Below are 22477 nucleotides of genomic sequence, written 5' to 3' on the forward strand. Positions count from 1 at the left end.
GGACTTTTCTGTTTCTGCAGAGTGGCCCTGGACACTATGACCTTGGACTCACTCTGATCTGGTCTCCCGATCTGCAAAAATAGAGGGAGAATCGACTCACATCGCTCTGTTGTTTCAAGAACAAAACTAAAGAATGTTTATGAAAATATGTAAAGAATAAAGTGCTAGACAAATAAGGTGCTTGAGTGTATACAAAGTGAGGCAACATGGTGTTGCAGAAAAGAAATTGAGACTGGGGATCAGAATGCTTATGTTCATGATCTTGCTCTGCCACCAACTGTCACCTCATCCAGGCAACACTGTGTTCTCTATTCTCTTCATCTGCAAATTGGAGATAACACTGTTGATAATGAAGTGGTTGCAGAATGGCATAAACGAGAAGATCTATGAAGACATATACTCTCAAGTGTAAAAAGCTACACAAATATTAAATTAATTCACTAGTTATAAGCAGAAAAAAAACCTTTATTTCTACCAAATTAAAAAGTAGGAATCAATCTTCAAGCAAGATAATCAAAATAGTCAATAACACAATTAACAGTTAGGAGAGCATGTACAGATTAGACTACAGGTCTAGATACTTTGAATTAAGCACATACACCCAAATCAAGAGGGCTGACAACTTTCGCACTGAGGAGAAGCAATGACTCATCGTAAACACACAACTTCCGGGAAACTGGAGCTGACTTTTCACAGGACAGTAAACCTAAGTGACAAGTTGTCATTGGCTTAGAGAACAGATTGGAGCTTGAGAGGAGTCACAGTGAAATGCCATTGTAATGCAACAATTTCCCGAGATCTGTTCATCTCAAAAACAGGAATATATAAAAATCAGTAGTACAAATTCTCATAAAACTAGAAAAGCCCTCTAAGCCCTAACACCTTGAAGCTTACATAAACACTGAGGTTTTTTTTCTCCCCTTTACTCTTCTCTAAATTAAATACAAAACAGTTTTTATTTAGTACATTTCTGACTTTACAGCCAAAGCTTCAAAACGAAGAAAGGTTTTATGAAATGGAATTAGACACACGCCAACCCCCAGGAGAATCTCAAGGTGCGCTGCTCCTTGGCAAAGTTTTAAACAGGAAACCTTTATTTCCACAGAATGACGCTGTTTCCTGGAATAGTCTAATTATTACCAGGAAGGAATGCATACCCATCCCATCCAAGGGTTCTCATCCTTTTGGAGGCGTTTACCATCTCTCCCTCCCCAACACACAGACCCACATAAGACACACACACTGATCAAATTGGGGGGGATTCCCTGAAGCACACAGATAATGGCATTTATTTTGGCAAGACTTGTGCAATTTGTTAAAAGACAGGTATGGCATGTATGAACAATTATAATTATAGTATGTCTCAGCAGATGCAGGAAGCAGATTTTTCTTCATAGTTGAAATATGGCCTCATGGTTTCCCCACATCTGGGTCTTGCACACTTTTCATCTAGAAACCAGACTGGATCAGTTATAGGTGGAAAGGGGTAACTTATGACCAGACCACACTCCCATTTAAAAAAAAGTCTCCATTGCTAGGTTCTTCTTTTGAGATACTAAGTAAAACAAGGGAGTTACTAAAAATGCAGGGGAATTGAAAAGAAAGCAATTCAGACTAAGAACACGACCTGGCCTTACGAATTGCGTCTCTGGCAAAATTCACCGCAGCAAGAAAAGATACTTTTAAATAAAAGGTAATAAATGAAATGCATCAGGTAGATACGAATGTCTCCCGAGATCCTGCAACCCAGCAGAGTGCGGATGAGATGTATGCCCTGTGCATATACAGTGCGCAACTACCACCAGGACCCACTGAGTGCTCATTTCTTGCCTCAGCACCAGAGCGCCAAAAGCAAAGATTCCAGGTACAAATAACACTGTTTTACCCATTAATTAGAATGGGGAGCTCAAAGGAGAAAAAGGTACACAAGAGGCCCCTCTGAATTTCCTGATTCATCCCTACAGGTACATGAAAACACAAGTCTAAGTAAACAGGATGACCTCAGTTTTTACACAAAGAGGCAGGATAACTGAAATATCTGTTTTGTAGGGTAATTGTTGAGGATTTAATTAGACAATGCATATAATGTGCTTAGCATGAAGTACTAATCAACAGTAACTACTAAGAATGTCTATGTCTTCACACATTTGGAAATTTGCAGTCTTTATGATTTAAGCCAGACCTCCAGCAGAGGCTGATAAGCTGTTTCTTCAGCTAAACAGCTAAAGTCAAATACTGAAATCAGTTGACAGTGAACTGAATGTTCTAAAAGTCCTATTTATGATCGTGCACAGGCACCCTTCCATCTACAACTATCCTGTCTCAACATTTTACGTGGTGGGACAAGCCACAGCAGTCCCTCCTTCCAAGAATCCCCCTCACCCATGGCTCTTACCTTTTTCCTTCCCTACCAAAGAGAGGGGCAGAGCCTGGGTAAAGCTGGAGCTCATGCGAGCGTGGCCGCTGGAGGGGGGCAGGGAGGGCCCCTAGGGAAGGCAGGAAGCCAGTCGCCCCTGGTTATCGCCAGAATCGTGCACGCCAAGCAGAGCAAAGGTGTGCATTTGGCAAAGGTGTGCATTTGGCATTCAGCATCAGGTTGATGGGTCATGTGATACAGGGAAGATGGTACAAAAATCAAGGGTTGCCCTGTGTTAGCGGCTCAATCACCTCTGTTCACCTGCCAGCACTTCAGGCAGGAACAGTTTATTATAAGGGCCTTACTTGGGGGTGTGAGTGAGGGAGTGATTTGTTCTGGTATCAGGGAAAGTGAGTAGCATCTGGAGAGCTCTCAGCAGCCCAGGTCTAGAGAGAGCACGACAGCTGGGGGTGGCTCAACGGTAAACGTCCCTTCCGGGGTACAACACCATGGACACCAAAAGGGTAGGTGAGGAACATGAACCTGACTCCTCCACAGACTAGCTTGGACCCAAGCCCAGCCTATTTCAACAGCCATTCATTTTATAAATGAGTAGTTATAAAAGATCAAGGGCTCAGACCTTCCTCTAGCAGCTCCCTTTGCTTCAGCAAATGGAAAAAAAAGGAACAGTCCCATACAGAGCTGAATGTCACTTTTGCTACTTTTTTTTTTTTTTGCTACTTTTGATGTGAGGCCACTAGCAAAATCAAGCAGGCTCAGCACCCCGGGTTTGTTGGGATAGGGTACAGTAAACATCCAGGAGCCAACTCACGCTTCAGAGTCGGGGAAGCGTGTGTGTGAGTCCTAGCTGCACTAGTCATCGGCAGCAAGAGCCCAGGCAAGACGCTTCACATCTCTGACCCTTGCCTTCTTCAGGCCTATCTCAAAGGATGCTTGAAAGATTAAATGTTTGCAAATGTCCTAAAACTGCACCTAGCACCCAAAAGGCCTTCAATAAATGGTACTTATTTTATGTCTGCCTTGGTGTTAAGAGGATATTAAACATGGCAATGTTTCCAAGTTCTAAGTTAAGTGGGAAGCCTGTTCAGATAATGGAAAGCAAAATGAATTCACAACTGACTCGAATCACAGGATATGAGGACAGGTAGGAATTTGAGAAACACCCAGACTACTTTCTTCGCGTAACTCTGAAGGAACCATACGTGTGGCAGTGGAAGGAAAACCAAGGAAAGATGTCCCCTTTGCTTTTGTCAAAATATTTGCAAGAGGATTTTAATTTTTTAGTTAAAAAAAGTTAAAGTTATTGGAAGAAAAATTAGAGAGCTTGTTTAAGAAAATGAGAAATAGACTTTTTAGGCCACTAAGCATGAAATAAGTATCATCTTTAAAAGACCATGGAAAAGGTGTTTGTCTTTTTTTGGTCTCACCAAGCACAGGACCCTCAATTGCTGGGCTGCCTCAGAAACAGCAAATGCCACTGACACACTGAGGGGCTCCAATGCTGACTAGAACTGTCTATTTTTCTGGAAGAGAGGAGGGAAGGATGGAGGACTGGAGCATGGCATCAGGGACCAGCCATTTCCCATTTCCCACATCTCTCTCGAAAACTCCAAAGGGAGTCTGTTAAACAAAAAGGGAATAAAGGAAGAGCTAAGATGTGTCTGCTTCTAGAAGGGCACACACTTTTCTTTCTTGAATTATCCACATAATAACCTTAACTCTCTACTTTTCCTAGTTTGTGGAAATGGTCTCCATGGCAGTACTAGTCTACATTGTGCAGTTTTCCTCATTTCAGACTTGTTTTCTCTACACCTGGTTCCCCCCGATACCTGAGCCTTACCCACACGTCTTTTCACCCCAATCCCACCAACTGGCATTCACACATGGATCTTCTAAAGCACTCAGAAGTCTGGATCATGCACTGATGTGTCACAGACCTGAACTGGGCATTTCCACTGCATAAACCTAAAAAGTAACACAGTGAGGTGATTTAGAGAATGAGGAGGAGACCAGTCTATGTTTCCACTAAGATAGTCAAAGAATACTCACGTGAAGGAATAGAGGGAGAGGAACTGGCAAGAGTAGGGCAGTATTTGTAAGGAAGATGCAATCATTACCATACAGAACACATGTGCCAGGGAACTGACTAGAGATTTGCTGGGACATCTTCAGAAAATAAATAACATGCTGCAACACAAGTGGCGTGCTGAAATAGGCTTTTTTTTTTTTTCTTCTCCAGTATGAAGAGCTAGACAGAAGTCACTTCCAGGAATAGCAAAGGACCTTCTTTAGGGACAACCACGATGCATGAAGAGGGTATTTCTTTTTAAGGCAACAGGAATAAATTTCATTGTCCTTCTCAGAGAAGAGCAAAAATTACATTAGGTGGCCACCAAGTCTGGAAACCGGGCAAATCTTTAATAAATGGTTTATTGTACATTACAAAGAATGACAAAATTGTATTATCTATATTTCTAGACTTAATGGCCACCCCACAGAAAGCATCTTTGGAATAGAAAAAAAGTTTTAAGAATTTGTTTTCCCATAATCATAAAGCTGTCATACTCAGTTCTGGGCACAGCTGATGCAACATTTTCCTCAACCCACAGGCTCCATTCCCTCTACCAACTATTTATAATATGCTTGGGTCACTCACAGGAGAAAAACACTGTCAGCATCAATATTTAGCAGCATTTCAAAATACATTTTTTTTGTCTTGAACAAAAAGCTAAACTATTCTTTTAGTGCAGTAATTTCATATGGTCTTATGACTTCTATACACAAGATATGATCCTTTAACATTTATGTAGGTAAGTATCTCCCATTTTTTTGAAGACTCCCTAAGACTTTGAGGACTTTTTCACAATAAAAGAAAAGGGCAGTATCAACCCATGAAGAGTCAGCCCAGCAGCGTAAGAAGACCCTCTGCAGAGCCCAGTTCCTGCTGCAGGAAGCGATTTGACAGCCTCCCCTTGCTCTCAGTTCTTAGAAAGGGATCTGAGAGGGATCAAAGCAGTAACTATCTGTATTACTTCATAGCCTAGGGAGGGAGAAAACAGATGTAAAAAAAGTACAGTCTAATAAAAATAGTGGAAGCCAAATCCGTTCATTCCAGGATGTCTGCAAAGGAGAGATTCTACGGAGCATGGATGCAGAAAAGGTATCACTCCTAACAGAAAAAATAAATTGTGGACAGTCACTCACAGCGAGGGAAGCAACCACAAAGAGCAACTGGCTTCAATCGCATGGTCACCAGGAAGGGCACATACCAGAGAACTTGGGACAAGGCCTCCTGATGCTCTGATTCAACAGCCTTCAGGGGACGGAGGGAACCAGAGGCCAACACTGTCACGCGTGAAAATGCTACTATGGCAACAACGTGACGGTCAGAAATCAGCTAGAGTTTGGGTTAGACGCCGTTCGAAGTCCAGCCTGTACTTGTTTTCTTGTGAAGGGCTTGAGACGTGCAGAGGCATCTTAGACATGTGTAGGTGACCCTTCTCGTGAAAGGCAGAGAGGAGCCTCTTGAGGAATGCTTTCTACTCATTCGTTTTCATTTCAGTTCACCATTTAAACTAGAAAAGATGCTGCAAGCTATCCCCACTAGCTTCTAACTTGGGACACGGCACCAAAATACTACACATACAACTGAATGAACGACATTTTCCTGGTTCTTCCACTGGGCAGGCTCAGTATGCTTCTTTGGACTGAATAGGCGTGATCTTGTTCGAGAAAAGCGTGTAAACATAGGGCCAGATTTTGTTAGTCTCCGTCCCAGAAAATTGGTGAAGCACTCCTCGGCTCCTGAAAAACAAAATCCAACACATGAAGGCATTTTAGGCTTCCTTTTAACATGCTATTAGGGCGAGGGAAGATCCTGGGTATAAAACAAGCACGATCTCGTGGTCTACCACACACACTGCTAAGTGCCGACACCCACACTGCGTGTACCTAAATAAGACCGGCATGCTTGTCACGATGCCACCTCTTCTTCTCCTGTTTAAAACATATCAAAGAGGGGCGCCTGGGTGGCTCAGTTGGTTAAGCTTCTGCCTTCGGCTCAGGTCATGATCCAGGAGTCCTGGGATCGAGCCCCGCGCTGGGCTCCCTACTCAACGAGGAGCCTGCTTCCTCTCCCTCTGCTCTCCCCCGGTGCTTGTGCTCTCTCTCTCTCTCACTCGCTCTCGCTCTCTCTCAAATAAATATATAAAATCTTTAAAAAGCTAAAAAATAAAAAAATAAAACATATCGAAGAATAACATTATATGGACAATCTCAAATCTACCTCAGTATACACTTTCAAAAAATAAATCATTGACAAACTTTGGTACCGTAAAACCCTTATTACTTACAACAGATCATGAAACACAGGATATATCATAATGACATGATCAGGAACTTCTGATCTAAAGGGCTGCTAAATTGTTTGGGTGCTAAAAGGTCAGAAATGGATTCCAGCAGTGGTTGTTAGACAGCTGTCCTGAATGCAGTCTGCAAATGGGTTTTGTTCAGTGTGCATGCTGTTAAGAATGTTATGTGTTGGGGCACCTGGGTGGCTCAGTCGTTAAGCGTCTGCCCAGGGTCCTGGGATCAAGCCTCACATCGGGCTCCCTGCTCAGTGGGAAGCCTGCTTCTCCCTCTTCCACTCCCCCTGCTTGTGTTCCCTCTCTCGCTGTCAATTAAATAAATAAAATCTTAAAAAAAAAAAAAAAAGAACGTTATTTGTTGCCAATATAAAAATTGGGATTTTTTCCCCCTGACTCACAGACAGCCAGATTTCTGCTTCTCTTAAAAAACAGGGATCACTGGCCACTCTGGGCCTGAGTGCCCCCGTGGAAATAACTGGCTGGAGCAGCACAGAAGCTGTCACTCAACTGCCCAGAGGAACACATCCCCCACCAGGTTTGACACTCATTTCCAACAGTTGCCTGGCCCCCGCAGCCATCTGTAGCTTATAGTTTTCACTTTTTTTGGTTAAATTCCCTCTAGACATATCTAGGTGAAAGGTCCCTTCTAATCTTCTATCCAAAGAGATATTTACATGTGGGAGTGTCAAAATGCAAACCATATTTCAGCTCCTTGAAAAGAAAGATGAAAATAATCCTAGACATACTTTTACAACCAGAGAGAGAAGATCAGGTTTTGGCCCTTGTATTACAAAAATTTCAGCATAAAAGAACTGGACTCTATCTCCCACGTACAACCCCAGCATTTCACCCGACTCCCAGGGAGGTACTGGGCCTTTAGGGTTTGTCTAGCTTAAAGAAACACAATCCCACCTCAGCCTGGTGTCCTTCCCACTGGGCGCCACATGGTTCTAACTGACCATCTGCCATGAAAATGGTAAAGCACACTCACTTGTATAATTCAATGACTGGCTTTGCCACATCCTTGTACTGTCTTAGCCTGGCAGCCACGGCTTCAGGTTTATCATCCTCCTGCTGGACTAACGGTTCACCCGTGATGTCATCAATCCCCTACAAATACCAGAGAAACCAGTTAATATGGCCAACACCTGGGCCATTCCAAAGACGAGAAACTTTCCTGTGCAAAATCCATGTATTCACCTTGGTCTCCCACCGAATGATCAATTAGGCCTGAGTGACAATGGTAACAGTGAAAGTAATTGAAAAAGAAATAACACTCCTAACAGTCTTGTTAACCTTATTTCGTGAGAGCTGACATGGAATCTTTATTAAATTCTCAGATCTTTCCAAACACGTTTCAGTGCTATTGAGAAATGATACTTTCAAATTTACAGTTTAAAACTCCATGCTGCCTCCCCCAACAACAAACAACCTTTAGACAATGACACTCTGGTCCTCTAAACATTCCTAAAACTGCCCTGCTTTCTAAAGTTTGAGTTGTTAATACAGAAAATAAAATGTCTGGGGCGCCCGGGTGGCTCAGTCGGTTAAGCATCCGACTCTTGATTTCGGCTCAGGTCATGATCTTAGGGTTGTGAGATAGAGCCCCACATGGGGGCCCGTGCTCGGTGGGGAGTCTGCTTGAGATTCTCTCCCTCTCCTCCTCCCCCTGCTTGCATGTTTTCTTTCTCTAAAATAAATAAACAAAATTAAAAAAAGAAAAAAGAAAAGAAAATATCTCAAAGAACCAACTGGTTTACTTAGGAGAACACTGATCTAGGAGAAGGTATCTCGGTCCTACCTTTGCTAGCTTTCAAATTCTTTCCTGAGATTAATCTTACTCAGGTTATTTTCCTAGATCATATAATGACTTACTTAAAGGTAGATTAAAATAGGCATGGATTATATGCCTATGACAATCAGGAACAAACATTCTGAGAACTAAAAAATGGCAACTTAGAAAACCTGATTTTTGATGTATTTTAACCTCCTTGGGAAACATATCTACTTACAAATAGCAACATGGACATGAGGATCTTGCCTCCCATGTCCATGGCTATTACCTGCCAGGGGAGAGAGTCACAAGGAATAAATCTGTCAAAAGGCAGGCTAGAGCAGAACCAAGGCTCAGGCAACTCAACTGGATAATCAGAAACCAGCTATAAATTTGAAACACACTAAAATTCCATTACAGCTCAGGGCCTTGGGTCCATAACCTGCACTTATGATTTATTGGTGAGCCCCATAATCATCACGTGTATTCCACGGTTGTTAACCTGACACAACAGGGGAGATGGGGGTGGGAGACGGCTGTACATCACCTTTATTCTCTTCCCCTTTATTTTACTTAGAGCTGCAAAGCTCAGAAGTCATTTCCAGGACCTCAGAGCACCAATAAATACAACAACTGCTTCTACAAAGAAGAAAATGATGCTAGGGTGACCGCATCCCTCCTTCTGGGAGAGCTTGGCCACAGTGGCAGGTAGAGGTGGCCCAGACTAGCACCTTTCCCTGCTGTCTTTGGAGGCAGCACTGTAACTATGGGTGTTCGTTTAGGATACCCAGTCTTTCGAAAGCAACTCAGTGTTAAAGGTTCTCAAACTTTACGAGAATCTTTGCTTCAGCAGGTCTAGGCAAAGCTAAAATGTGAAGCATCCGTGTTGGACATCAGTGCATATGCAGAATCCTCTTTTCCTCTCCATCCATTTTTTCCCCTTATACCAGTTTCTTGAGAGGGAAAAGGGGAAGGGACCTAATAAAGGAATTCCAGAATTACATTTTAAAAAGAAGACTTTGGGGCGCATTAAGCATCGCCGAGTTTAATCCAGTCAGTTAACCGAGTAGGTTAAGCATCTGCCTTCGGCTCAGGTCATGACCCCAGGAGCCTGGGATCGAGCCCCACATCGGGTTCCCTGCACAGCCGGGAGCCTGCTTCTCCCTCTCCCTCTGCCTGCCGCTCTGCCTACTTGTGCTCTCTACCAAATAAATAAATAAATAAAATCTTTAAAAAAAATAAAAATAAAAAACAAATAAAAAGGAGACTTCAAAAGGCAACTAGTACTTTGTCCAAATGAACAAGACTCACTGGAACTTTACCAAATCTATGGCACTCAGGAGCTGGGAAGGCATCCTTACCCTCTTGAAGTTGGTTTTCTGTAATTATTGACTCCATCTATATTCAGATCTACCTATCCCATACACATTAATCCATTAAGATGCAACTGTCACCCCTTCCACATTTGGATGATTACAAGTAATTCTATCTAACATCCAATAACTAGAGGTAAGAATCACATTGAACTAATTCATGTCTTTACCAGAAAGAACAATAATAATTCTTTTGAATTTGTTAATTTAAAAAGGTTCTTTAAACATATACCTTTACATATGTTTATTTCATGTAAACACATGTTATTTTTGGACCTGTTTATTCCTCTAGTCCTCCCAGTCCCTTTACACCCTCACTGCCACCACTCCCACGACCCCAGCCACTCTGACCCCAAGTCTTTATTCAGTCCCAGCCCTAACCATTTATCCCTGCTCTTATGAAGCTAGAGAGCATATTTACACACACAAACAGATAATGTGTAAAGAAGGAGGGTCACTATTTTACAAAAATGGAATCATTGTGCTATTTGCTTTTGATATTCAACAATACCTAGAGAAAGTATTTCTTCAGGTCAAAGGCGATAGCACGAAGTCATTCTTTTTACTGAGTACATAATATTGCACAATGTACATAATTTCTAATTCATTTAGTCATCCCCTGTAAATGAACATTCGTTTTCAGATTTTGTTTTGTTTTTCTCTAAAATCAACACTGAAATAAGCATCACTGTGTACATGACCTTACTGGCTAGTGCTTTCATTTCCATAACCTATACTCCCAGCGGTGGCTTGAATGAAATACATGTATTTTAAAATGTTAATGTACATTGCTAGGTTGCTTTTTAAAAACACTATTAATACTTCATATGCCTAATAAAGATGAGTACCATTTTTTCCAGATCCCCACCAGCAACAGATGTTATAAACTTTAATTTGCATTCCTTGACCACTAGTCAATGAGAAATTTCAAATACTTTTGGCCATGAAGATTTGCTCTTTTTTGAATAATCTATTCATATCCTTCCTACACTTTACAGCTGGAGTGTTTTGCCTCTTTCTTGTCAGTCTGTAAAAATGCTTTGTATATTCTTACATGTACATGAGGTGGATTGAAGTCCAGGTTATATACCCTTCCACTAGGGGGGTGAATCCAACGTCGGCTGAGACGATCTTTGAGTGTTTCAAATGGAATGTTCAAAGTGATCACTAGATCCAGCTCACAGATTTTGTCCAGGGCTTCAGCCTGAACTAATGTCCTAGGAAAACCTAAATGCCAAAAACAAAACATATCAAATGCAAGACATTTCCCAATTCCAATGAGTCAATGAAATATTTTCAGTTGACAGAATAATCAAATCTATACATATACCACCCAGAAAGAAACTTCTATCAGGAATTTATGTCTACCTCCAAAAATTTAAAATTAGAAGAAAATATGTCACTTTATAACCCAACTTTAGCATTTGGGATACTCAAAGATTAAGAAGTCACACGACCCAAGTAGAGCATGCACTAAACTAAAAATCACTAGACTAGTCCTCACTTTGCTCTTAACTACTCATGTAACCTAAGCAAGTTATATCACCTCCATTTCCACTTCTGTTCCTCTAAAATTATATTTGTGTTCTTTTATAGCTTTAACAGCTGATGAGCATATTATTCTTAGGCTACGCCCCAAATTATATTTTTATCCGTACGCTACATCTTACAAAACTCAACATGTGGTCTGCAATCTAGCATAGTAACAACAGAAATGAGAAAACGCACTTAAGAATTTTATAGTAATTTCACAGTAATTTTAAGCCTAGTGAATCTAAAATTTATGCTTAAATTTGTGTTTTTCTTTTAATTTTTCTTCTAGTAATTTGCTCTTATTGTATTTGATAAAAGGACTGCTCTGCAGTGGATTGGGGAAAAAAAAGAAATGCAGCTTTCACTACTGATTTTGTTCTAGGCTTCCCTTGGAGCTTATTTTCTAATTTCTCCAATAAGGGAAATTATCTAATGGCCCCCACAGTATCTAACTGATGTTGTTTATTACAGAAGATATAGATTAAGTTACATCTCTTCCCAAAAAGACACAAGAATGGAGAGAACCCAACCTGGGGCATGTTTCAACTCTACTGTTATGACAGGGAAAGAAAAAGCAAGTTTAAACAGAGGTGAGGAAAAGCTTATCTTGCAGGGCAGATCTCAGATTCGTTGGCTATCATGTGTCGAACCCAAGGTACTCACATGTTCCCACTGGGCAAAAGGGTTACTACAACATTACAGGTAACACCAGAAGAAACCTGTCATGAGCACGCTATGAAGGCACACACACGAGCTGTGTCCTTCCACAATGTCAGCCTTATTCAATCATAGAGCAAAGTTAAATCACGATGATAAAGCAGGTTCAGGATTCCAAACTCAATGACAATTCACCATGTGATTAAACCTGGCTTCTTACACAGCACACAAAGGACAGAAGACAAGTCATACAACAAAGTAACAGAAGGGTGTAGGAAGTGAATGGACCACACACGAAGTCAGTCTGTGGGCTCCACTGGGTCCAGGTCAGCTCTTGGCACTTACTGCTTCTTATGTTCAAGCAGGGAAGGATCTCGGTTCTCTTCGGAGATCCATCGGGTAGAGCACCTTCGGAAGAAGCTGCCTTTTCTAAGTGGTCAGACGTAGAGGGGTCAGGTCTGAAGAGTCTGACAGTGCACTGCCCAAATCCTTCCCTTTTAAAGGGATTTAATCGGTTTTGGGTCTCTACAGACCTCCTCTGGTTCTACTCATTATCAGTTCTGTGGTGTCAGCTGACGCTGGTCCGGTGGTATCTCCTAGCTGCAGTACCTTAACTGCTTGTGTCACTGCTTGATAGAGGTCCCTGCTTGACATGAGAGACTCCATTTTGTTCTCTACAAAACTGCTTTCACATTCTTATATGCTGTTCTCTTGTGACCCATTATGCATTTGATATGGTTTTGGAATACAGATGAGGGCCGGTGGGATGAGGTCCGGAGCCGACGACCAAGAAAGGATTCTTGAGACGTCTTTGGTGCAAAATGGTGGTTTATTAAAGCACTGGGACAGGGACCGTGCGCAGAAAGAGCTGCTGCGCCTGGACCTTGAGTGGGGATTCTATACTCTCAGGAGTTGGGGGAAAAAGAAGAAGGGAGGTTTCAAAAGAACTTCCATATGCTAAAGAGGACCCACCTACAAGATACCTAACAAGATACCAGAGGCCATGCCATTGTCAGGTTAAGGTTGTTTTCCCCTCTAGCAAGGTATTAACATGAAGACAGCTGGGAGATTCCTGGAAGAATGTCACACCTGTCCCTCCCAGGAGTGGGAGGGTGGGGGGCGGTGGGGGGGTGGGGAGGAGGTTGCAGGGTGTCAGCTTCTGCTTTGTCTTCAGCCAGCCCTCATCAAAGTGGGACTGGCTTCAACAGAGAAAGAGGTATTTCTCATGTCGCAGCCCGGGTGTGACCTCCTGTACCAAGTCACCCACCTGTGTGGTCTCCTTCCTCCCATAGTGACTCTCTGGCTAAGCATTCTCTTCACAAAAAAGGCACCCCCATGTTCGGAAATTATGTGGGAAGTATATTCATGGTGGTTTTCTTTGCGGTGGGAAGATGGGTGATTCCTTTCTACTCTTCTAATTTCTAATAAACTGAGCATACAGTACTTTCAGAATGGAAAAAAAATACTGCCCTTAAATAAAGAACTGCTGACTAACTAAATATTTTTCAAATCTCAACATAATTTGTTACATGAAGTTACGACTGCTTGACATTTAGGGAAGTGAAAGGTCAAGCTTTATCTGCCTAAGATCAAGTGCACTGTGGACACTTGGCCTTAGCACTGGAAGACAGCAATGCCTGGCACACTGGGCAAACCCCTACATGTAAGACTACAGTAGCTGTCTTCTGGTCTTCCATTCCGTGGCCGGACTTATGTGACCAGCTGCCTTATTTTAAACTCCGAATTTAATTCTATGAAATTATAGGACTCTGTCAAGCCCTGTAAACTCAATATGTCATTTTTACTTTCTACTATGGAATGGTTTGACTGCTTGCATATTAATTTATTAAGCAACTTCTTTTTTAAGTTCAAAAACACAATTTTAGAACTGGGGCTTCACAGCAACTGGGTGTATCCTGGAGCTTCAAATACATGATAGCTACCAAGTAGGTGACAAAGTGATATTATCTGGGTCGCCAAGGAGCAAGATTTGGCCCCAGGTGGGACCTCACGACTCAATTCAATCTACGGCAGCGTAGGCTGGGCGATGAGCAAGGAGTTTCAAGTTCCTTATTGAATACTAGACACACCCTCAACCAGGTCCTTTTCTCCACCTCCCTCCCCCCAAAAGCTCACTGTAGGTCAGACAGGGGATGCTGTGGAGAAGTTTGGTGGCAAGTCCGGGACCTATGCTAAGTCTATTAGTCAACTTTGGCCTAACTTCCCCTACACTGTGCACCACAGTCTGCTTTAGAAGATGAGCTTCCTGAAATGGGATTTAAGACACACCTTACTCCCTTTGTTATCCTCTGGTACTGTGCCTGGCTCATTCTACACTGAAATTCCAGCAAAATGAGGGCAGTGAGCCTTCCACAGAAAGGCACTCTCCCTCGCTGACTGCCAGGTCCTGCCTTTTCCCTGTATAACCTCCTCTTCACAAAGGCTTCAAATTGACAACTGGAGTTAGATGCCTGCAGCCAAAACAACCCCAAGATCAATCTCTATGCTATTCCCCCAAATCCCTTTATAAAGAAAAACCATTTTCTAAAGCAGTGGCTTCCAGGGACGCCTGGGTGGCTCAGTCAGTTAAGCGTCTGCCTTCGGCTTGGGTCACGATCCCGGGTCCTGGGATTGAGTCCCGCGTGGGGCTCCTTGCTCTTTTTAGCTTCTATTTTGGAGGGTACATTTTATAAGGTATATATTAACAAAATCGTATGTGCACATAATTCACACATATCCATTATTTTGAAGATGTAATCAACATTTTTACTGCTCAGTGTGCACGAAGAATTTAAGGGTTCACTCCTCTAAAGACCCAAGTGCCCAGCCTCAGGCCCTGGCCTTGGGTTCTAGCATCACTAGCCACTACCCTGACAAGAAAACATTGTTCTTTATCCTTTGGATGGAGGCTGGAAGGTGAATAAAGCACTAGGAAAGAATAGGAAGCTCTGAACAAGAATATAACAGTTCCTCCAACAAATAAAAGCTCAAATCTTACTGGCTAAAGTTTCCTAGTCAGATGGATAGAAGTCCGTCTGCCCATCTGCTCAACAACCCCACAACTGTTTCTGAACTCTGGAGCCCTCTGGAGGAATGGGTGGAAAATGCAACTGTCTACAAAATAAGCTGAACTCAGAAGGAACAAAACTGTTGGGTAGTGTCTACCTTTGGGGCTCTCACATTCAGACCTGCTAATGACCAGAGAATAATTAATTCTGGTGGCTTGGAGGTCGTCTGTTAAGACAGTGGCTCTCCTCGTATCCTCCCAACCTCAAAACAGGCTAAAGTTGAAAGAACCAAGGAAAATACAGAAGCCTACAATGAAAGCTAAAATGGAAGAGTTATGTTTTAAGATGTTTATATTGCTGGAATGCAACCATTTTAATGGTTTAGAAGAAGTACCAACAAGAGAAAGAAGTCATTCCTCAGCTTCAAGGGTTCTCCATCTGATGGGGCACATCAACATGATCAGGGAAGATTAAAGGGTGGGGGGAAGGAGAAGAGTTTATTGACTGCCCAGATTCCATACCATTCTTCCTAGAAGGGAACATCTAGGAGCAGGAGCAGGACTTAGGTATTTTTTAAGAAGTTATCCAGGTGACTGTGGCTGGTTAAGAACCACAGAACTTCTCAGTGACAACAACACTGCCAAGGGCAATATTAACTATGTGTATCTATCCCATCATGGGAAGGTTTAACAGCACGCACTTGTAAGCAGGTCCAAACCACTCTGAGTAGTCTTCTTTACCTCGGTTTCATTGCAAGAGAACTGGGAAAGAAATTCCCAAACAGAGGCCAATCTTTCCAGATTCACTAAGCCCCTATCTCAAGCCACCTGTTTAACACCATTCCTGGCCAGGATCTTACCTCTACAGAAATTGGTGTGGCAGGCGAGAAAGTACAGTAGGATAGTTAGAACAGTGGCCCAGTCAAAGATCCGGGTGCCAGCCACGTTTTCAAAAGTGAGGAGAAGCCGCGGTAAGCCAGGAACCTCAGGGCTCAGTGGAACATGTCAGTTACGGGCAAGAGCTCTGGAACCAGACACAACTGGGTTTCAATCCCAGCTCTACCCAGCCTTGACTGCACGAACTTCCACTAGCTTTGTAATCTCTCTCTGGTCCTTAGTTTTCTCAGAGATAAAACAAGAATGTATTAATTTGCTAGGGGCTACCACAACAAAGTACCAGAGAACAGGTGGCTCAAACAACAGAAATTTATTTTCTCATAGTCCTGGAGGCCAGAAGTCTGAGATCGACGTGTCAGGACGGTTGGTCTCTTCTGAGGCCTCTCTCCTTGGCTTGCGGACGGCTGCCTTCTCCCTGTGTCTTCCAGGTGTCTGTATCCAAATCCTCTTCTTGTAAGGACACTACAATACTCGTAGTACATTAGGGCCCGCCCTCAAGACCTCCTTTAATTTAATTATCTCTTTAGTGACCTCATCGCCAAGAAAGAGCCAAACTGTGAGGTACTAGGGGTTAGGACTGGAACAGATGAATTTGGGGGGCAGGGGGGGACACACAACTCCGCCCATAACGAAAGGTAATGCCCATTGCACGGGACTGTTTTGAGGATTAAAAGAGGCAATCTTTGTAAAACGTTTAAGATGTAAAGTGTCAGGCACACAGTGAGCACTCAATGAACGGTGGCTGTCGCTCTTGGTAGTGCTCTCCCGGGAGCCCTGCTGCTTCCCCAGTCAGTCACGAGGCGGCACGAGGGAAAGGTCCTCACCCCCCAACCTGCCTATTTAACTCCTTTTCCGAGATCTACTAGTCTGGGGAGTCCCTGGGGCCCTGTGCTCTCTGCCACAATGACAGCTTAGCCCTTCCAGTGACTGGCCACACAAGACTGCACATTCCGGTCCCCACCCACTCAAAAGGAAGCTCGACCCAGGCCAGCTTCTGCCACAAGCTTCCCACTCCCCCGTTTGCCCCGCACCCCGCCCCATCGCCTACTCATGTGTGACAGTAAAGCACCGGAAGTCAGACTTCCCTGATCCAGTTCCATACCTTATCGTGATGAGCTTTACTTGGAGTTAAACAGACTGGTCCGTTCAGCACAAAGGTCCAGCCTTAAGCTGCTGACAGTGCAAGTGTCCTGAGGCAGCCGCTGGAGGTATGTTCTGAGCAACGAGCCCATGTGCAGACTGCATTAACTGTCACACAGAATCCAAGTCAAGAAAGGGGACAGCTGTGCAGACTTTCCCATCAAGTGAGCGCCTCCTTTTGGGAACCATTCCCAGACGAGGCGACTGTGCTTGGGGAGAACCTGGATTCAGTGGCTTCTCAGTGCCACGTCCCAACAGTAACTCCGCACACACAGCTACTGTTTACAAAGCACTTACAGACATGTATGTATCTCTTATTCTTCCCATCGACCCCGTGAGGTGGGCAGAGCAGGAACAAGCACCCGCGGTGTAACCGACGAGGGAGCCTGCACTCAGCGAGGGTCGGCAGCGGAACAGGACTCAGGCCTCCGGTCTTGCCAAGTGCTCACTCTACTCGCTGCTCTTCCACGGGTATAAAAAAGAATTATTATAAGGATCCTAAAGGTCACTCCATCTACCTCGCTTCAACCAAAAGAGCGGAACATCCTGATAACATCCTCACCACCACAGTTCGCATTTGCCGAGCATCCCTGATGTGCCAGATCTACTTTATTCCGAAGAAAAGCCAAAACTCTGCAGGGACCTAAAAGGCCTACTCTTGCTCCTGTCACCTGTCTCACCTCACGTCCCCGTCCATCGCTCTGTGCCCGCCACGCTGACATCCTTGCTGTTCTCGAACCGGCAGGTCCGTTCCCACCTTGAACACTTAGTTTATGGTCTCTCGGCCTGACCCACTCTTGCTTCAGGTATCTACGTGTGCCCTCAGCTCCTGCAAGTCTTGGCTCACAAAGTGCCTCGTCGGTGAGGACTTCTCTAACCATCCTGTTAAAGTGCGCCTTCACCCCACCCAGGACACCTGTATTCACCCTCCCTTTGGTTGCTTTTTTTTCTCTTCATAGATTTCAACATCATTTCCTGTATATGATTTACTTTATTTTGTTAGTGTTTCTATTCCCACCAGAACGTTAGCTAAATAAGGGCAGAACCTTTATAGTTGTTTCCTGCTAAATCCTTAGGGCCTCGAACAGTGCCTAGCACATAGTGATGCTGAATAAATACTTGTTGAATGAGTAAGTAAATATTATCTGAAAACTCACAAGAATTCTGCCAGGTGGGTATCATTCCATTTTTAAAGTTACAAAAACTGAGGCTCAGAGAGGTTAAGTGACTTGCCCCAAACCACACGTGGAAGAACCGAGGAACCTAGACTGGTTCACCAAGTGCTGACCCCCAGAATCACACATCTGTACCACTTGATGTGGTCTTCCTTCCACCAGAAAACCACAGCCTCGGAGAAATGCCTGCTCACAGTGACTGCAGTCGTCCGTGTACGAGGCGGTGCGAGAAATCCAACTCCTGCGCGGCGAGCGGGGCACTGCCTGGCCCGACGCCACAGGCGCGGCCACACCCGAGTCTCTCCTCTCTCCACACGTACACCAAACAAATGTGCAGCACCTGGCTTTTTTCTTTTAATGTATCTCGGAGGTTTCTTCCTACACAGTACATACTGCTCTCTCACTCTCCCTGAGAACTGCAGAATACTCCAGGGTGTGGATGTACCATCGCTGAAGCGACCGCTTACTGATGGGCACCTAAGTTGCACACGACTTGAGGCACACTAGGGAAAAACTAGCTTAGCAGAGAGGAATATAGGCTCCAGAGACAAACTGCCTGGGCTGGACCCGCAGTTACGCCACCGACGCACGTTCTGACCCTGGTTACCCACTTCTCCGCACCTATAAAATGAGCCTGGTAATGTCCAGGTCAGAAAGTGGTGAGGAATAAGCAAATTAGTGTATGTAAATCCCAGCACAGTGGCTGGCACGTGGTATAAACGGCTGGGGGGAGGAGTGATAAATGGGGCAAGAGCCAACACTGGCGGAGAATGAGGCAATGTGGGACTGGAGGTAAAAGGACAGAGAGCAAGTTCGATAACAAGAAAAACACGAAGGATAAAGACAAGTCTGAGCTTTTATAAAAGGATGGAAGGAGCAGTGGGGAGACAGACTAGTCCCATCACCATCACCCAACACGCTGCGTTCACATGGGAGAACAAGTCTCCTCCGTAACAGAAGAGACAAGAAGGTCGCATCCTGATGGGAGACCCAGGTTTTCTTTAAGGCAGAAGGTAGAGAGAGTATTCTGCAAGGAGTCAGAGAAAAGTGTAGTGGGGAGGGTGGAGAAGGTTATAAGGAAAGAGGATCCCAGAGGGTACAGTGGAAAAGTAAAAGAACTCGGGGGAAGGAAGAGGGGAATCAGTAACAGAGAAAGAAAAGAGGATAAAGAAGAAAGAAGGACACCGAGAGATGACTTACCTTTCCCTTAATAACCAAGCATCACAGACATAAAAGGCACAGTTGGAAGTTACGAGCTTCAAATAGTATTAATTTCCAGGGCAGGTGTGCTGTCCTAGTCTCTGAAGGTGTCACCAACACCTCACAAAGGCCCTGGCAATGGGCTGGGGCTCTCAGTGAAGTTTGGGGTGCAGAGTCCCAGGCCTGGGGGCATCACAGGTCCCGGAGAGGGGCTGTCACCCTGGTCAGGCATAAGGGCGTCCAATATGAAATGGTGTCCTAAAAGGCAGCTTCTTTTGAAGTGATTTACATCAGTGTCTCAAGTTGGGCTGAGCAAATCAAAGTACTTCTGATGTAATTCTCACACCCATCAGCTGCCAAGAACAGACTGTCAGATAAGGTGCAGTCTGACCAGCACGTTTTCAACCATTTTTAGCAGAGTGTCATTATCCAGCCACACATATATTTTTAAATGTCAGAGGAGCACAATATGAAGCCTAGTGGAAACTGTCTATCAGCCAAGAATGTCCCTGTATCAGGGCATGAGATGTTCGTTTTGACTCTGGTGAGGGAAAATGTGGGTATTCTGCTCTTTAATACATTTAGTTAACATTTGATACCCACTGATCTGCCTTCTCTTCTAAGATCTACTCACGGTATGAAATTCAATTCCTTGGTAACTCAAACTGCTAGGAGACTGGGATTTGAAAGGAAATAAATAATTAGCAGGTGTATGGAACTTAAAGCATGATCCACAGAAATCTTGTAATGGAAAAGCTGCATCTTTTTTTTTTTTGAAGAGAGAAAGTACGTGGGCGGGGGGTGGGGGGGTCAGATGGAGAGGGAGAGAGAGATTGAATGTGGGGCTCAATCTCACAACCCTGAAATCATGAACTGAGCCGAGATCATGAGATCATGACCTGAACCGAAATCAAGAGTCAGACGCTTAACCAACTGAGCCACCCAGGCGCCCTGAAAATCTGCATCTAAATAAGAACAGCCATTCTCAACATGAAAATACTTAGATAACATACATATTTAAGTACATTCTGACTAAGTGATTTAGACTAGACAAGCTATGGTTACATTGGTGGGCCATTCTAGCTGTGGGTATGTATTCATCTTTAAACATGCTTGCTTGTAGCCCCTATTAAAAATTACGAGCTCCCTGAGGGCTGGGGCTGTGTTTACTCCCGAAGTGCCCCGGATACAGTCAGATTCCATGTGGATATGGTATTCCTGGTAGGCAGGGATTACTGACCAAGTGGACTAGATGCACACTCAAGTTCTGTCAACAGGTGGCAGCATGAATAATTCTTCAATTTAGAGAGAGCTGCAGTAAATTTTTGGTATGCTTTTATTTTTACTAAAAGTAATCCTCAAAGACATGCTTCCTAAATGACTAAAGCAGAATTCCAGCTTCCTTAGATAACCCAATCCAAGTGAATAGATTCCACTAATTGTTGAGGAAACCAGAAAATCCAATCAGTAAAGTAAAATAAAGAACCCACTTAAGCACAGAGTTTGCTCTCCTCCCTTTAACTACACATGAGACTGCTCATCACGCAGCTTCTCACCAGGAGTACAGAAAAACCCACTTCATGCTTCCAGACTAAGCTATTCCTCTCCCTTGTCTCTTAACCCAGTCTAGAAAAGCTGCTATGTCCTGTTGAATCAAATAGCCAATCCATGCTGAAAGCTTAAATTTTATGTAGTTAAATTTCTCCCAAAATTTGTCATGCTATATATTACTAATTATGGTGCCTACAGGTTATTTTTTAGACACCCCCCCACCCTCATCCAAAAAAAAGATTCACCATGTGCAGGAAGATGTCGCTAAATCCCTGACCTGGTATATTCCCAGGAGTGCCGGCCACAGGGCCTTGGCACCTGCTCCTCTGAGCCATGCCAAGAGCCTGAGGGAGGGCAGCAGAAGCAGGAGGTGCCACAGCAACAAGGAAAGAAAGAACTGGGACACTTCTGTTTTTCTAATTTGGAGTGCCTTTACTCCAGAGGAAGGGCACAGAGCCAGAGTCCACCACCACATTCCCAGGCAGAAAAGCAAGCCCTTTCCATGTGATGAAAATAAAAGGGCAGTTTTGCAGGGCAACTTCCAACATCCGCCTGGGATTGGCAGCTTGTGAAAAGGCCACCCAACACCAGGCCCCCTACCTACGTCCATTAAGATCTGGGGCCGACATGGTTGCTTCTGACCACCCATCTCTTCCTGGTTGTTGGGAAAGCAAGAACCAAGTTAAAAATATGCAAGCCATTGTCCATCACAATTAATCACTGGATGATTAAAGTTGAAAGCAGGCAGTTCCATAGTCTTCCCTAACCCAGGGGCACTCAAACTATTCATACCACCAACCAGAAGCCTCAGTGGCAACTTAAAATTAGTCACCGTCGAAACCTGTTTTATGAAGGTCTTTTCTGTCTTACATCTTATAATTACCTTATCTGTTTGCACAATATTTATTTGTACGTGTATCCAAGACCTCCATATTCCACTTCATCCAGTTTTTATTAACAGATGGTGAGAAGAATAAGACACAGCTGTGCTCCAGATGTTGGCAAACAGAGCTTAAGCTTCACCGTATCACTTTGTGAGTCCCACATTTCCCACTGAGCTGAGAGCTTGGGACCTCCTGCCTGCTCACTGAAATCTTCCAGGGACACTTGGAACTCTTCTATTATATATCCTAGAGTTTATCCTAGATTGGCAATAAGTAGGTCCTGCTCTCCAGGAGTAGTAGATGATTTAAAAACCTAGATATGCTATCATCACTACTTAGGGATCCATTGATAGAAGATAGATACTACAGAAAATCTGGTTTTAAACCATAAATTGGGATCTTCAAAGTGGCTTAGTGAAATAAAAGATGAATGCTATTAGGTAGGGATTCTTGGAGAAATCTCCAAGTCGTGTTGAGATCCTCTGGCATCAGTGTAATGATTTTTCCTGTTTAAGGATATAAATGAAACTCATGGCTTATAA

The 22477-nt window shown here is 43.8% G+C and overlaps 1 protein-coding gene and 1 long non-coding RNA gene across 6 annotated transcripts in view; one reads left to right on the top strand and one right to left on the bottom strand.

Annotated features, from left to right (window-relative positions):
- The window catches only part of LOC144381919 (uncharacterized), a 436617-nt gene that overhangs the window by 54326 nt on the left and 359814 nt on the right, over positions 1-22477 (top strand). The gene's annotated exons all lie outside the window — the stretch shown is intronic.
- AK4 (adenylate kinase 4) overlaps positions 445-22477 on the bottom strand; it is a 68690-nt gene continuing 46657 nt past the window's right edge. For all 5 annotated transcript variants that reach the window (XM_036110032.2, XM_036110068.2, XM_036110042.2 and 2 more), the window contains 3 exons: positions 10946-11118; positions 7736-7854; positions 445-6181 (listed from right to left, as the gene is read on the bottom strand). In XM_036110032.2, coding sequence (XP_035965925.1) covers positions 6067-6181; positions 7736-7854; positions 10946-11118 — 407 coding nt within the window. In that variant the 3' untranslated portion in view covers positions 445-6066. The remainder of the gene's footprint in view (positions 6182-7735; positions 7855-10945; positions 11119-22477) is intronic.

The sequence above is a fragment of the Halichoerus grypus genome, chromosome 5 (genome assembly GCF_964656455.1).
Source record: "Halichoerus grypus chromosome 5, mHalGry1.hap1.1, whole genome shotgun sequence".
In the NCBI taxonomy this organism is placed as follows: Eukaryota; Metazoa; Chordata; class Mammalia; order Carnivora; family Phocidae; genus Halichoerus; species Halichoerus grypus.